An 18,775-nucleotide genomic window follows, 5' to 3' on the forward strand; every position below is an offset into this window, starting at 1 on the left:
TAGTTTCTTTAAGACTAAATATCTCCAGTTGTTGAGTGTCGATAAAAACAAGAACTTATGTATATAGTCTCCGCTCATCGAAAATCATGTAACGTCATACAAATCTAACTAATACAACTGTGTCATTATGGAAAATGTGTCACTAGTGAACATTGATATTCAGTACATTCAGTCATATAATAATACGAATTCAATAATAAACCTTTAGAAGATTTATATTCAAATGATGAATTAGGTATTCAAAGTTATTGTTACATAACAAATTTAAGTACATCATGTTTGTAACCAAATAATTTATCGACTAAAGTGCATAAATCATTCAACGTTAGCAATTATTATTCCAATCAACTACTGAGATAATAAAAATAATCAATGATCTGATGTTATCATATTCTATTTAGATGATACAGTTAAAATTGTTACATTTTGATAATGGAACAATGAAATAGATATGTATTCTGTTATTACTGTAACTATCATTGAATAAAGTAATTTTCATTGAAAGATCATTTAAAGTAATCAAAATAATGTCTGTCCTACTGTGCGACTCTTTACCAATACACATCTACGACTTCCAAACAGGAATGGAACTTGGGACATTTGGCACTGTGAATGAACGCTTAACCTCCAGACTACTAAGTCCCTATCCAGTGGTGTTAATTTCTGACTTAAATCAATCAACAATATTGCTTGACAATCTTCCGTTGTTTTCAAGGAGTCTAATTTACTTACCGATTCAGAAAGATATCCTTTCATTTACGCTGCTAAATTACTTGTTAACATACTAGAATGATAACGATCTAGTATTTCATTGATGTCATCAAAGTTTATTGCTAAGATTTTTGTGAACTATTTATGCACCAATACGATACATATATTTGTGTTATATAATTATTAAGTAGCTAAACTATGCATATTCATGTTCCTCTTACTAAAACCTTTATTTTGACCCATAAACTAATATTATGCGATTTACCATTGTTGAGTTATGCTCAGTCTGTTAATTACAATCTCCCAATTCCACAGCCACTTTTGACTATATCTTGTACAAATGTTGTTTCCTATTTTATGGTGCGATGTTGTCTGTTTGGTTTGTATCTAAACCCAGTCATATCACAGACTCTGAGATTGATGTTCCGGACTTAACAGGCAGGGAGAAGGGCTGATAAAAACTCTAGATTGCTCGTACGGATTTTATACATCATTGGTCTGGTCGATAAATTATTATTCTCTAATTTGCGTCATCGTTGCGTCATATATTAATAGGGCACAAGGCCACAAGTTATAATACTTTGAAGATTTACAATTTGCCGTCCAACATCTAATCAATAAATGAACAAAATGATACACACTTTAAAACAATTAATCCCTTTGATAAATTTCCATGATACAATAAGAAGACGAAGTTTATCAGAATGATGTGATATATTTGAGTAACACATTTCGGATTAACTTTAGCCTGTTTAGCTGACCTTTTAATTTTCATATAGATATATTTTAGCAAGTATATGTGCGATCAGATTGTTCGAAATGTATTACACAAATATATCACATAATTCTGATAAACTTCGTCTTCTCATTGCATTATCGAGATATACACATTCCCAAAATTTCATTTACTCTATAATTAACTCATTAAGCCTTAGTAACAATTTTTTTTTTCTAGTCTTATAGTTCAGATCAAATTCTATTATTCAAGTTTCAATATGAACATTAATCTAAATTACTCAACATTGTACACACTATACTTAGATTTTACGTAGTTCGATTTAATCGGTAAGAAATTCAGATACGTAGATCTTCTAATAGTTAACATTCTTCAATAATCTTAAATGAATTCCATTCTCTTTATAAGATTCAAAACTGAATCAAATATCTTCAATAAGTTAGACATTATCACCGTTGGATGCCGGCCCAGTGGTCTAGTTGGTTAAGCACCTGGCGCGAGACTGATAGGTCCTGGGTTCGAATCTCGCACTGCTGAGGAGTCCCATACTAGGATGAAACGGCTATCCAGTGCTTCCAGGTTTTCCAATGTGGTCTAGCTTCAATTGACTCATGATTTCAACCAGTGAAATTTGTAAAAATCTCCACAAAACCAATTCTGATAATAATTTTATGATTAAAATATACTTGACATTATTTTTATGTCATCTTTCGTAATGAAGTAACTTAGGAAGTGAATCGTGTACTTTTATTTCATACGAATGCACGTATGTATGTATGCATGTGTGTGTGTGTGCGTGTGTTAATTAACATTTCCCTATCATACTAATGAAATAAATATTTTAAAAAATCGGCTTGAAAAATCTACTTATTACCTATGCAAACAAGATAAATTGAAAAACAGAAAACAACCTGATTACATATTAAATTAAATTAGTTTAAATGTTAAAATCATATTTTGTTGTGTTTTTTTCGTTGTTGTTGTTGTTGTTAACGGATTATTGAATTAGTTGAGAATTAGTTTAATTATGCTTTATATAGTTACTAAGAGATTTTCTTATAAGAAAAAAATATAAAGAATAAAATGTTTATTAAGTAATATAAAATAAATTAAGTTAACACTAACTAATGTGAAATGATGAATGATTATTTTGTTTTTGAATGGACCTTATCAGTTGATGATAATCGTTTTCTAGTAAGTTGATTATCTTGATTCTTTGAAATACTTCAAATTTCAGTGTTAACTAATTATTAGACTATTGGATTATTGTAAACATTAACTTGTCTCACAGGTACGATACAGTTGATTGATCACTAAGTAAGGACTAATGTCATGTTTATCTAATCCTACTTAGTAATCAATCAGTTATAAATTACCTTAGTCCTAATATTGTAGAGAGTGATACTTGGTAAGATAAGATGGAATCCATTAGAAATCATTAGTTCTTTTGAATATTACATACACCATAGTGATAACCAATAACTAAAAAGAAATTCTAAATCAAATAGTGTTTCCAGTAAACTACTTTGAATTATTTATCACTAACTAAGAAACAAAAGACGATATACATTGCTTTCGACGAGATACCAATGTCAAGATGAACTTGACAAAGAACTTTATAGATGTAGTTAGCATAACTCTCTTTTCACATCCTCTTCTTCTTCTTCTTCTTTGTATGCGTTCGTCTACAAAACGATACCTCCTAAAATGGTGTCTGGTAAAGCTGCGAAGAAAGCGTCGAAGGTAGGAAAAAGAGTTATGCTATCTACATCTCTAAAATTCTTCGACAATAGTATTTTATCGAAAGTAATGTCAATCATCAATTCGTTTATGAACAATATCTTAGAGCGTACTACCATAGAATTCATCCAACTTTCATACTACAACAAGAAATCCAAAAAGAAAATGATGCCAAAAAAAGAAGCTACTTTATTAAAACAAAATCATTTAAATCATTCATATTTACTTACCATATATTCAGTAATACTAAGACCACATGGTATATTTGTTGATTCTTGTCTCCAATCAATTGTTTTACACCATATATGTTTTGTATTGAATTTATTATAATTTAATATTGTACTATTCCATTGTTTATGATATAAACCAGAATTTTTTATATTTAATATACAAGTATTAATCAACTTTTGATAGATTGTTAAATTTGTAATAAATGCAATGGAATGATGTAATTGTAAATTTTCAGCTAAATTTTCAAATGGTGATTGATTCATTGGTAAAAAACAAATTTCTAATAAATGTCGTTGACAAAATACATGTACTAGGGGGTAGGAGTGGGTAGGTGGGGAAAAACAAACAATTTACATGAGATTAAAGAGATTCTTTTAAAAAAAGTTAATTAATGCAGGAATAAGAAGAAGTGATCGTGGAACAATATCGTGGATTGATTGAAGTTAGACATTAACATCGTTGGATGCTGGCTCAGTTGTTTAGAGTCTAAGTGTTCACGTGCGAGACTAATAGGTCCTGGATTCGAACCTAACGAGGTGGAGTCGTAGATGTGCATTGCTGAAGAGTCCCATATTAGGATGAAACGACCATCCAGTGTATCCAGCTTTTCTATAATAGTTTAGCGTTAATTGACCTATGAATTCGACTACTAAATTACTATAATATCCATAAAACCACTCCCTAATTTAGAATAGAATTTAGACCAGTCTCAGTAAAATGAGTAGATAATTGAACTTAGTTACTCAATTGATAATGTGTTAAACACTTGGAAGGAAAGGTACTGTGTCTAAAATCTCATCACGAACATCAATAATGAGTTGTCGGAGGAAAATTTAATTGGTGAATCTGAAATAAAAACGAAACTGCTTACTTGTAATCGATTGCTATTCACTATTTGTTTTTTTATGAAATGTGAAGCCTGTTCTCACTATTAAATGATGTTACCTATAATGAGTAATATTTGATGTAATGAAATACGGGAATAATTTTCTAGTTTTCAACCTGTTTGTAGCAGAGCCTAGTTATACTATGTGATTGTCTTAATGGAAGTTAGTGAAACTGTTGGGGAAATGGGAAATCTGCTCGATGAACCATACATGTTTTACATACTATGATATTATTTACACTTTAAGTCACACCTCTCGCATATTAAATCGAAGACGATCGGTACAAATTATTTTTGCGTAGCTGATATCATAGAAGAATCCAAGTTAGGCAACGTTTAAAAACCAGGAAGCATTGAAGAGCTGTTAAGTTCTGATATGGGACGTCTTAAGAATATACACTGACGTCTTCAGGAGCACGTTTAACTTTTACACCACTGAGCAGACAACGGATGGTTTTTGTGTCCAGCTTCAATTTCCGACACTGTACGTTTAGTTCCATTGCCTGCAATGGATATCTTTCTCATACTTGACTTACCTGAGGTCCATTGGTTATGGCTTCTCAATAGGACTGTAGGATTTATCAGTTGAAATTAGTCGCAAGTTTTCTATCGAAATCAAGCTTCAATAAATATGACTTTATAAGAGACCTTACCAGTTCTTAATACAAATATTTCTAAGGCTTATAAGTTTAGTCTCATTTTATAAACAACGTTGCTTACATGTTGATTTCAGCATTTTGACATTAATAAAAAGCTACCTATTAAACATCCGTAAATAGCCCCAAAATTTCTGCTGAAACATTAACTCATCAGTTATTTTACTAGAATATGTTCACAAAAACCCGAGTCAATAACGAAAAAAATACAATCATATTCATTTACTAAAGTTTAGTTGCGTAGACGTGGATATATGCAAGCATCTCTGACAGCATTCGATCTTCATTTCTACACAAATATCCATAAATCACTTATTATCACTGGCCTCAGTTATTTTTTGATTGAGACCATAAATCGATCAATGTTAAACAGCTATTAAAATACCTGGAAGCAAAGAATAGCCTTTACGTCCTAGTATCAGACTTCTCAGCAGTGTGCGTCCAAGATCTCGTGTCAAAGGACCTCGAACCTACGACCTTCGGTCTCACGAGCAAACACCTAACGCCTAGACCACTGAGACAGCATCTAACGGCATTAATGTTTAACTTCAACCAATTCACGATATCGCACAACCATCTTCCATTTTCTTTGGTGGTTAACTGCCTCACACACGACACGGATTAGATCTACTGGTGACAGCTTCTCACTAGAACTCCGAAAATCCCCTCTCATTTATTTTCATTTATTTAATTACCTGTTATATAAAAACCATATAATACTTGTAACCAATTATTCTTTTTTGCATTCTAACTTATTCATCGAAATTTCTATATTTATTTTTTGTTTTGATTCACCATTAAAAACAAGTGCGAAAATTAAATTATCAATATTATTGTTATTACAGTCTTTATTATTCAACTTGCCTATCACCTTACTTAATAAATAATAATGATAATAACAACTAATATAATGATTATCATAAAATCAACAATGGTTATTGACCAACAATAGAAAATGAAGCTTTGAAACCATTAAAATCTATTTTCAGAGAAGTTGTTTATCTACGTACTTACCTACCTACCTATCTATCTGCCTACCTATTTATCTACCTACCTACTTGTTCCTATTATAGACATATATAAGAATAAATTAAACGACAGTAGAGAAAAAAGGTCGATTATCTCGGCAAAGTTTCTTCTCTATCAGTAATATACCAACGATACTGATGACGAATGTGATGATGATGATGACGATGACGGTTAATCTTTATTTAATCGCATGATTTAATGATTAGAATTATTAAATCAATAACCATCATTTATATTCAATTACATTGGATAAATATTATTTTCCCTTTCAATTTAATGACATCACGTGTAGGAAAAAATTAATCAATAGAAAAGTAACTCATGATGATGTTGGCTAGTTTTTTTTGTTTCAACGTACATTTGTCCAGAATTTAGAAAAAAAAACAAAAGTAATAATACTTACATACTAATAATTAGGCGGGAAAAAAAAGCGAAAGAACACTTGTATATGTAACAGCTATCTAACAGTGCAAAATGAAAGGTATTAGATTTTGAGTTTCAACATAAAAATCAATATTGAGATGTAGTTTAAGTATCCAGATGACAAATTTCATGGTTAGCGACGCCATCCCGTAGAAAACTAACTCGCTAAAAAAACGCTAACCAGAAAAAATTATTCAAACCTTTTAAACTCTGCCCTGGGAGTTAGAAGGTCTTTATTTAGAAGAGTTTTGACGCCTCATGATGAAAGCCGAGTTTCTTCGGAAGTCACGAGGCCGATGCTTCTTCTGACAACCAGAGCAACTATTTATGAAATACTCGTACAATGTGGGAGACCGGGAAAGTCTTCCAAATTGCTGCAATATGGTGAACTGATGATCTTAGGATGCGGAACCGCATCACTCAACTTTACAATCTTACACATTAACAATAAAGTATTCGGTATACACTTAATCACATTTTAATAACTGAGATATTTTTACAAGTGACTGATCACTTAGCAATGATCAATGTCATATTTGACTAGTTTTTCGATTGAAAACAATCAATAGTAAGACCTTAATATGACGTGTAATAAAATATCTGACTGTGACATTCACTACTGACTTAAGACATAGTCAGTGCATACAACTTATTTTATCAAATTAATAATAATAATGATATTCTCTGAACTAATTAAGAGAATAAAGGGTTGTTTTAAAGTGGACATTATATAGTATTATATTATTAACTAACTAAACCATAAATTATATTCCACTCTCATTAAGTGTACCATTTTTCTTCCACTTTGCTCAGCTATTTTTCATCCTAATGGGCAGTTGATTGGAGGTCTATATCTTACACTTGTTGGTAGAACATGCTGGCGAAGACACTCATGGCGAAAATATAGTTGTTCTCGAGTGAAAGTCCACAACTATCGTGATTATTATAAGACATATTATGCAATAAATATCAGCCTATCTTAAATCATGATAGTGAATCCCTGATGAGTTTGAAAAATAGTACTAAACAGTTTTTAACTCATTATTGATTTTACTAGTTGAATTCATGAATTGATGTAAGCTAATTCACCATTAAAAATGTGGCAGCATTAGACAACTGTTTCGTTCTAGTATGTGTCTCTTCAAATTTAACATCATTCTATGATCTAATAACTATTAGTCTCAAAATTAACGTCTGACTTATCTTTTTGTTTTGTTTTCTTCTTAGTAAGATTTTGATGGAGTTTTGTTCGCTGAGCTCAGCGAACAAAACTCCATCAAAATCATCTCTACCTGAGCTACAAATCTTCTCCACCATCTCTTAGCAAGATTATTCCATCAATCGTTTTTTAATTTTATTATTTATTTTTATTTACCATGACATCATTGTTATCATGTACTATCATCTGTTTAACAAGTTCAATTTGTAAATAAGCCATTTATTGAATAAATGACAATTAGTTTCGATTAGATGACAATTAAGTCTGTTTATCAATCGACAATTATTCTCATCTGATATAGAAGAATAAGATAAATAATAGAATTGAAGATTCAATTTGAAATATTGACTATATATATATACATATAGAATTACCTAAATTTTCACCGCATACTTCATATTCCATTATTGTTGTTTGTGATAGCATAGATTTATAATGATTCTGTAAATCATTATCATTATCATTATTGTTTATGATCTCATCATTATTACTATCAATAGGAATATTATTATTATTATTATTATTAGTAGTAGTAGTAGTAGTATGTTGTATTACATTAGTCTGTGTTGAAGATGTTATCATAGATTGAAGATTATTTGGGCATAAACAACCAATCGATGATTCAATGTCTTGTTCATTCATTGTATAACATTTTCCATTTGAATGAATACATGACGAACAGCTGGAATGATTCGCTTCAAGTTGACGAACTGAAATCAATTTAGAAAATTAACAATATATATATATATATCACATTGAAATAAAAATAACAAATCTCCTCCAAGATGAAATATATATATAAAAAAAAGTGAAAAGTTCTTCTTATGATAATTCATTTGTATTACTGTCTTCAGTTAATTACTTACGCCTGTTACTCCTTATGGAGGAGCATAGTCCGCCCACCAGCACTTTCCATCCAACCCTGTCCTGGGTAATCCTTTCCAGTTCTTATTCATCCTTTTCATATTTGCTTTTATTTCACGACGTAATGTGTTCTTTGACCTTCCTCTTTTCCGTTTCCCTTCACGATTTCAAGTTAGTACTTGTTTCGTGATGTATTTCGGTGATCTCCAGAATGTATGTCTTATCTATTTCCATCGTCTTTTCTTAATTCCCTCCTCAACTGGAAGCTGGTTTGTTCTCTCCCACAGAAGGCTGTTGCTGATGGTATCCGGCCAATGGATGTTGAGTATCTTGCATATACAACTATTTATAAATACGTGTACCTTCTTGATGATGTTTGTTGTAGTTCTTCAAGTTTCAGCTCTGTACAGTAGAGCTCACTATCTTGACGTTCGTGTTGAAGATTGTGACTTTGATATTGGTTGAAAGTTGTTTTGAGTTCCATATGTTCTTCAACTGTAGGAATGCAGCCCTTGATTTGTCAGTCCTCGCTTTTACGTCTGCATCCGATCCTCCTTGTTAATCGATAATGCTTTCCAGGTACGTGAAGGATTCTACATTTTTCAGAGCTTCACCATCATATGTGATTGTGTTGGTGTTCTCCTTGTTGTATTTGAGGACCTTGGCCTACTGATGCACAGGCTGTTGCCATACAAGTTGTTTTCATCTGCATTTGTTCGTGTGTACGGGATAGGAGGGCTAGGTTATCTGTGAAGCCTATATCGTTTAATTGGTTCTGAGCTGTCGAATGTATTTCGTGCTTTCTTTCAGGTGTCGAGGTCTTCATAATCCAGTCGACCACCAGAAGAAAGAGAAAAGGAGAGAGTATGCAGCCTTGTTTGACTCCGGTCTGTTTTAGACTCGTTAGTTAAGTGAATAACGTGTTAAGCGTTTAAAGCGACAAGTACTTTGTTTTAGTACCGATGTGACTGTCGACAATGGGGTTCAGGTACATCTAGGCAAAGAGTTCCAAATATGACGAAACAGTCATCCTGAATTTAACTGTTAGCTGGTTTCTAATTGTAGTTTTAGGTTAGTCAGCGTGACGAATTGAAAAGCCACTTTGAAACCGAGTAGAACCATGCAACCATACATGGGATTAGTTTTACTAGTGCAAATCAATTATACCACATGAATTATTAAAAGTATGCGTCTCTATAAAGCCTCATTGCCAAAAAGACAGTACGCTATGAAATCAAATACCCGCAAATCAAATCATATTGATAGAAGAATAGAAGTGTTATAAGTATGGTGGATTTCTGGAGATCGTAGTATTTTCACAATTGAAATCATGAACTGATCTTAGCTAGACCGCCATTAAAGACCTAGAAATAGTGGACGTGGTTTTTGTCTTTGCATGAGATTTTTGAGCAACGCTCGCCCACGACACCTGCCCATTACACTATAGCTAAGATCTCTTCGTGATCTCAACTGTAGAAAATATTACTGCTTCGAGTTCTTTTATATGGTTATCATATGTCTGTTGTCCACTTTGAATGAGTAAAAAATACTGTTGTATGTTATTTATTGTTAAGTTTATTAGCTGAAAATTGAGGTCATTATGTTTTTACTATTTGAGTATTACACATCTTATTCTTTAATTACAATTGATCTATATTTATTAAATTCACTAAGTTGTTTATTTTATGTTAAAAACGTGATAACAATTATGTTTAGGTCATGATCCAATAGCAGTTTAGGCTGATATGATAGAATCCAAAGAGTGAAATTAGATCAGTGAGAACTGATCAGTTTGTTATTGCGAATACAGGTTTCTGTTGTAAGTTATTGATTAACTGATGTTATATACTATTCAGTCCAAACATGCAAATCTGTTCATAAATTTAAAGGTAAATAAATCATATAAAAAATCCAACTTATTCTGCATAACATCATCAGTCGCTGCTTTTCACTACATGTTGTTAAACTTTTGATCACAGTATCAAACACAAGCTAATTAAGCGTTTTGTATTTGGAATACTAACAAACATAGGACACTTTTCATTGAGACCAGGAACCAATTAATGTTAAACCACCACTGGAAAACTGGAAGCACTGGATGGCCGTTTCACCCTAGTGTGGGATTTTTCAGCAGTACGCACCCACGACCCCGCCCATGGGATTCAAACCCAGGGCTTTCGATCTCGCTCGCGAACGGTTAACCTCTAGACAACTGAGTCGCCATCTTACAGTGTTAATGTCTAACTTCAACCAATCCACGATATTGCGCCACCGTTTACCATAGTCCTCAATGAGTAACTGCCTCAAAACAGACTCGGTTGAACTCCGTTGGTCACGGCTTCCAGGTTTTCCATGGTGGTCTAGCTTTAACTGACTCATGAATTCAATTATTAAATTGCTACAATCTCCACAAAAACCTTCAACTCTGATCGTTTACAGAAGTGACAACTTATATCAACTTTAAAATGTAATCGAAAAAAATAATTGTAATGCACTGATATCATCTCACAAGGGAATCAATACATATTTTGGAGTAGTCGGAAGCATTGTTTAATTTATTATCAAGACATTTGATCATAATTACCTCCCCCCCCACTACTTACACATTTGTGTTAACATATTAAATAATAATTGAATCTCCATAGTTCAGCCTTTTGTGCATCATAGTCCAATGATCGTGGATGTTCACTTCTGAGGAGTTCTACAGTGAACACTTACACCAGTGGGAACAATTGAATGTATTTAACACAAAATTACAGGACTTGTTAATAAAATCTAACAATCATAATGTAAATGCTTAATTTGCAAAATGTTCATCAATTATCTCATAATGACTCAGACTTCAATGTTCTTGCATTTTCATACAAACTGCATCCTGTTTCCATTCTTTACTGTTCGATCCTCTTGTCTCTCTGCTGCCAGACATTCTGTTCCTGACTAACATCATACATTACTTATGTCAATATAAGTAGTACACACAATTCCACAATGGGACGAAGTGGCCGTCCGGTGCTTCCAGGTGTTTCAATTGTGGTCTAACGTCAATCGATTCATGATCTCAATCAAAAACTTAATAATCTCCACAATCCTATGGTGATAAGACATTTTTATCACATCTAAACGACTACAGTATTATTAGTCTGAACAGCAAACTTTTAATGTCTTTACCAGATTTGTATTAACATTTCATTATAACGATGTTATAATAAGTAAATACTGATTTTTAATGGTTGAGATTATGAGTCCATTAAAGCTAGACTACCATGGAAACCTGGAAGCATTGGATAGCCGTTTCGTCCTATTGTGAGACTCATCAACAGTGCACATCCACGATCTCGCCTCGTGAGCGCTTAACCACTAGATCACTGATACTAAATACTGATTACTTAAAAATCCAATCAACTCAGTAGTACATCACAATAATGAAATAATAATTCCTCTTTTTTTAATAAAAAATCTATAGAATAAAACAATTAGAATTACTTACAACATTCATGATAATCTAAATGATTTTGATAAACTGGTATATAACCAGGTATACACTGACATGTAAATTGAATTAAATCTAATTCATTATCCGTTCTGATACAACGTGCATTTTTAGTTCGACATAATAAATCAATATTGTTACAGTATTCCCATAAATCGACTGAAAATGAAGAAAATAAAAATGATATTCCATTGAAGAAGAAGAAAACTGAAATGAATTTAAGTAATATATATGAAAGCATAGAGTAATGGTATGATGATGATAATAATGATGATTGCATTCATATTTACGTTTTGTCTTATTCACATGGAAAGTACTATATGACGAAAAGAATAGTAAAATCTAGATTAAAACACAGATATATGAATGGAGAACATTGTTTTGAATAAGTTCTCTTCAGGTTCTACAATTATATATCCAAATTAATAATCCAATATATATATATATATATAATGAGAAGCCGTGACTAGTGGAGCCCAATCTGTATAGGATGTGAGACAGTTATCTACTGAAAACAATGGATAAAAGGTTGCATGAGATCATGGATCGATTGAAGTTAGACATTAACATCGTTGAACGCTGGCTCAATAGTTTGGAGGTTAGGCGTTCACGTGTGAGATCGAAGGTCCTAGATTTGAGTTCTATGTGTGGGATCATGGATGCCTATTGTCGAACGAGGAGTTCTTTATGAGGACAAAATGGCCGTATGGTGCCTCTAGGTCATCAATGGTGATCGGTTCATGATGTCAATGATATGATATAGTTTTAAACGATGTATTTTGTGTAAAACGTGGCCACTTATTGGATCAATAGTTTGCGCATGTAATTATAGAACCTGATGAGAATTTATTCCTTATTCTCATATCTATGTTTTATCGTGATAGAGATTTTTCAGTGATTAAAAAGTAGACTACGTAAAGCTTTTATCATTAAAATTCTTTGGATAAACTTATTTGTGTAAATCAGATAGTCAGTGGTTAATAATCACCACCTTAATATGAATATTGATATAGAAACAGTTATTTTGAACATTGTACAGTATACATGAAAGTACTACATGAATCTATACAAAAACTTGAGACTGTCACTAATGATATACTAACAGAAGAACAAATACTCTAAAATGATCATATATGTAATGTTAAGAATGCCTTAATTTTCAAAAAACGATATAGAAAGTCAAACACAGTCACTAACACCAATCATTGAACTGATCTAAATCTTAATATTCTACTTTATTACTTTACCAAGAACAAACAATAACAGTGATGTATTAATATTTAAAGAGCTAAATGATATAGTCCATCTTAACAAATGAAATCAAACATATAATTATTAATAGTAGTACAGTTGTTAAGTGAACCAACTGAGTAAACAAATATTGTGTTTAAAAAAAGTAAATACAGTCTATTATTAAGCATCAATAATATATGTAACTTCTAAGAAACGTTATAATTAATGACTCTTTTGTGTTATGAACTTCATGTACAGTGTTTGCTTATTAATTATCAAGGGGAATATGTTACACCCAACGTTAAAATAATATGATATCTAAATGTTTGTAGTCAACATTATGTTGAGAATTTTAAGAATTAAAAAAACAAACCACATAGTTAAATCCATTTGGTATTGTTTACTTGAATCTTCCCATTAATGATTAGGAATGCAATTGATTAATGTTTTATTCTCATATGTTCATACTGTGCGTATTACCTCGATATTGCCTTAATTCACGAGCTTTATAAACAAAGATAGATGGTGGCTAGCAGTGAAATCTAGGACGTGCGTTTCATCCTATTTGAGCCTCGTCAGCTGGATGTACTTGCATCTCAGAGTTTATATTCACTCTGGGCCTCAAACCCAGTACCGTTCGCTTCGCGTTATCCACTTAGCTAATGAGTCCTGATAGCCAGATACATCCAATTGACGAGTCCCAAATAGGACGAAACCTCTGTCACGGACTCCACTGCTAGCCACTATCCACCTTTACTTATAAACCACATATTTGCTTAAGTCAACCTCATATTAAAAATGCAGTATTTATTTAAGAAGTAATCTGTCTTAGTGACAATTTTTTGATTTTTTTTTGGAAAAAATTCATTTAAGAAGTAGTTGCGAAGGATTGAACATTCAGTTCATTTAATCGAGAGAGAAATGCTTCTACGATTTTGTTCCTAAGCAAATCAAAATAGTTTTTTATAATGATTTGATAAAGGAGGGATTCATGACATATTGTTAAACGATGATAAGTATTATCTTGTTTAGAAAAAATAATTTCACAGAGGTCTTTCCACAAATATTTTTAATATATTTTCAAGAAATCGATTATATAACATTCATAAGTAGCCAACCACTATGTGACAAGCTCACATTTGATGCATAACACAGTACTCAATAATAAAACAGTCACCTTGTGTATCACTATGTGTGTGAAACAAAGGAAAGACATGCATAATCGTACTGTCTACTAAAAAGGATATCATCTCTTAATCATCATGTCCTTTGATCTGGTAGAAACTTATTTTTTGTCATAAACATAGAAAAGTTCTAAAAACAAAACGAACAATGCAAGAAGAATTTAACATCATCCGTGAGGAGAAATGTTATTCAGCATTGTTTTCGTAATGATATTTCAGATTAATTTTATAACTTATCCATGTAAAAATGTCAACTGTTTTGATTTACAAGTTCAATGTAAACAATTGAAAATATGAGATAAAATGGACATGAATAAGTCAATTTGTGATGTATGCTACTTATATTGACAGATGTAAGTAGTAGTATGTAACACCAATCAAAAGTGGTTGCTTTTCAAAAGAATATTGAGAAGATTAAACTGAAGAAAAAAGAAAGCGAAACACAAAGAAATTGAGAATTGTAAGGATCATAAAGGATGTAAAGGAAATCTGATGGACAGACATGATAATGAATTATTTTATGTATGGTTTTCATAATTTACCAAGACACTCTGTAATGTTGCACTATATAAGAAATTAGTTGTCCCCTATTTAGTTCCTCGATTACTATAAAAACACTAGGTGAATTATTAATGGATACTTCTCCGATCTATGGTTAATGAAATCTGTCTGACTACTGATAGAACAAAAAACATACGCTGTAGAACAGAGAGAGAATATATACTTGATTGTTGAACATCCACTAATATCGCTGATATATCTAATGGGAAGGAACATTTCTTTTAGTAATTTGAATTATTATATATTTGTAGTTGACTTTAGCTATCCAACTAAGAAGTAGTAAACTGACATTTGATTCTAGTATGCAACAGTGATTACTCCAGGTTTTATAACCGACACTTCAGGATTTCATGGCCATTAATAACATCTCTTTCAAGATTTCTAATCACAACTTCAAGAATTCTTATTCTTATAGGTAATTATTATTTACATTAGAAATGTTTCGTTGATTGACAAGCTTAAGTTCGTGCTTGATATAAATCCAAAAAAATTGATTTCTCTCTCAAAACCGTTTATGATAATGATATTATAAGATTCACTTTTATAGTATTCAATGCATCAGTGCATTCTATTGAAGCTGATTATATAAGTTAGCAACATTCACCAATCATTGTGTTTAAATTAACTAAACATTTTAAACCGAGAAAATATTATTCACTTTAAGCAGATGATAAAAAAAAACACGACTCATTTCAAATGTTCAAATATCTCATGCAATCAAAGTACCGTGATCGTTGAGTACAGCACTATACAACTACAAATTTAACAAATATTTTTTAGAAAATATGAAGTTCAGCGAAGGGATCTCTTTTCAACAGATCTATTATCAAGCTGTAAAAATGTATATTTATATCCAGAGAGGAGTTTTTGGATAATATAGCAATTATAATAGTTGAATTCATAAGTCATTTGAATCTAGATCATCATGGAAAACCTGGAAACACTGGACGGTCGTTTCATCCTATTGTGGGACTCCTCAGTAGTGTGCATCTACAGTCCCGCCTTTCAAGATCCGAACCCAGGACCTATCAGTCTTGAGCGTGAGCGCTTTACTTTTAGACCACTGAGTCATCTAAGGGTGTTAATGTTTAACTTCAATCAATCCACGTAGTTGTGCCATCGTCCACCATTGTCATCAGTGAGTTACTATCTCACAACATATATACATGAAAACGTTTTATTAAGGCTCTAGTTCCGTTAAGAAATGTGAACAAGGAATAACCAAGATTATGTAATACAAAGATTATCATACTATTACATAAGAGTAAAGAGATCCTTTCACTGAACTTTATGTTTTTAATGTTTAAATAGGAATTATCTGTCAAATATTTTTAAGGACATTGGTTTTACTTTTTATGTAAGACAATTTGAGTTGCTTTTTAAAACAAAAAGATAACAACAACTATTTCTTATTAAATCATGCTTACACACTTACCCATTATTGCTTTACAAAAATACCATTGAGGAAACTGTTGTTGTACAAGCTGATATGTTGACAAGGATATATTTTCATCAAGTTTATTAAATGATGTTGAGTGATGTGGTTTTTGTAAATGACTATGATTTATATTTGTTGTTATATCATTCATTGAAAATGAAACTAACATTCCAGTATTATGTGGACAACTGCATCCATATGTCTCTGTACTGAAATGTACAAAAAGAAAACGAACGGTATAACATTATACTTTGTCAATACAAGTTGAAGTTGAAATGATTCAACAGAAGACCTAAAAAACTTTATTAAACACTTTTCTTCGATAATTGTTATATCACACATTTTATCATCTAGGGTACACAAAATGAATGATAATCCAGTAGACAGAACTTAGAATATCAGCTTTGTATAATAACTCCGCTAGTAACTAAAAATATACATTTAACTGTGAAAGTGGTTCATTTAGTTCACTTTCGTTGTATGTTTATTCGGTTATAATGTCTGATAAACCATAACATAAAGTGAATTCACTAACCGATCTAAGTTAGACAATCATTGAAAATCTGTACGTACTGGTGTAGTGAAGGAGAACACAGGTGAGGACAACCGAATTATACTTAGCACCACATCATAGAGTTACTTGGTAAAGTAGAAAAACCATATTATAATACCTAATTTGCAAAATGTCCAATAATTGTCTCGGACTTCATTGTTCTTGAATTTCTATACTAATTTCTTTCTATTCCCGTTCTTCCTTTCTTGATCTTCCCGATCTTCTGCTGCCAGACATTACATTTCTGACTCGCGTTATATACTACTTATGTTAATATAAGTAGCACGCATCACACTGGAAGGCCATTTCGTCTTAGTATGGGAATTCTCAATGACAGTAAACATCTATAACCCTTCTTTTGAGAATCGAACTCAAGAGCTTAAGTTTCACCCGTTGACATCTAACCTCTAGACTACCATACATGTTAGGCTCTCATTGTTATCGACATTTTTCTAAACGAACCAAATCACCATGTGTCAAGATGAATTGAATAAGTGAAAATACAAATTAATAAAAACTATTCACTAAACATTTGGTATATATATTGTATGCTTTTATTTCGAAAGCTGCTATTAGGTAATAAAAAACTACAGATTACCTAGTACTCAACTTACTATGTGTATATACAACTTTATAGAATAATTGTAAAAGTACTAAACAATAGACACTTACTTTTCAGAATATTGAAGAATTTCTTTAAATATTACATCCACAGGGCTATTGAAAGGGATTAATTTATGATCTTTATATTCATAACGTTTATATCGTTTCATTTCATTTGAATTTGATATTTGATTAGAAGTATAATGATAACATACACCGTTAGCTTGTCGACATTTTAAACAAAATGGATTTTGATTATTCTCTGCTGACTGTCCTATGAAATTAATTATTCATTGAAAGGTTTTAGAGATATATATAATAGAACAATCATGTATTACATCATTAGGATCATTATATTAATTGATGGAAGAAAGATGTTTAATAATTATGAAGTCCAAATTGAAAACATTATAAAATATGTATCACTTAGAAAGAATACAATTACTTCATTCATCAAAAAAACAAAAAAATGCTGATTTTCAATAGTTGAGATCATGAGTCAATTGAAACTAGATCAACAAGGGAGACCTGGAAGCACTGGAAGGCCCACTCGTCCTATTATGGGACTCTTTAGCAGTGTGCATCTACGGTCTCGTCTCCTGAGATTTGAACACAGTACCTATCAGTCTCGCACGTGAACGCTTAACCACTAGACCACTGAGCTGGTCGGCATCCAACCGTGATAATGTCTAACTTTAACTAATCCATGAAATTGAGTGACACATCCACCATTGTCATCAGTGAGTTACTATCTCACAATAGACCTGGTTGAACGCCATTGATCAATGCTTCTCACTAGAACTCCAGGATATACCTCATAAAGCCAGTCAGTAATGAGCATACGTTGATTAGTATCAGAAGGGGTTTTGTGGTTAACACTTAATATATAGCGGTTGGTTAATTGTAAAATTGAAGAAGATATTCCATCTCATTTATGACATAGTAAATTCAACCAGTCACGACTTCTTACCTATTTAAATGTCCGCGATCTGCCTCAAAATTTACAAATGGTTTACAATTAGGGGTTGTGTTAATCGTCTGACATCATATTTTTAACATCTTATCGTATTTCGTATAGTAATGAATGATTACGATGGTTGGTTAACAAATAACCCCCATGACTATGAAAATGCGTTTAAACTTTAGAACTGATTCTAGTGTAAAAGAACTACATACACATTTCGTTATCAGAAGGGGTTTTGTGGAGATTGTAGTAAT

At 31.9% G+C, this 18,775-nt stretch overlaps 1 protein-coding gene across 1 annotated transcript in view; it reads right to left on the minus strand.

Annotated features, from left to right (window-relative positions):
* MS3_00008441 (uncharacterized protein) overlaps nucleotides 1–18,775 on the minus strand; it is a 152,015-nt gene that overhangs the window by 44,929 nt on the left and 88,311 nt on the right. The window contains exons 4-8 of the mRNA XM_051216779.1: nucleotides 17,627–17,831; nucleotides 16,399–16,610; nucleotides 11,983–12,144; nucleotides 8,006–8,341; nucleotides 3,418–3,728 (exon numbers count right to left, since the gene is read on the minus strand). Of these exons, the coding sequence (XP_051065394.1) occupies nucleotides 3,418–3,728; nucleotides 8,006–8,341; nucleotides 11,983–12,144; nucleotides 16,399–16,610; nucleotides 17,627–17,831 (1,226 nt within the window). The remainder of the gene's footprint in view (nucleotides 1–3,417; nucleotides 3,729–8,005; nucleotides 8,342–11,982; nucleotides 12,145–16,398; nucleotides 16,611–17,626; nucleotides 17,832–18,775) is intronic.

This window comes from Schistosoma haematobium, chromosome 6 (assembly GCF_000699445.3).
Source record: "Schistosoma haematobium chromosome 6, whole genome shotgun sequence".
Lineage (NCBI taxonomy): Eukaryota > Metazoa > Platyhelminthes > Trematoda > Strigeidida > Schistosomatidae > Schistosoma > Schistosoma haematobium.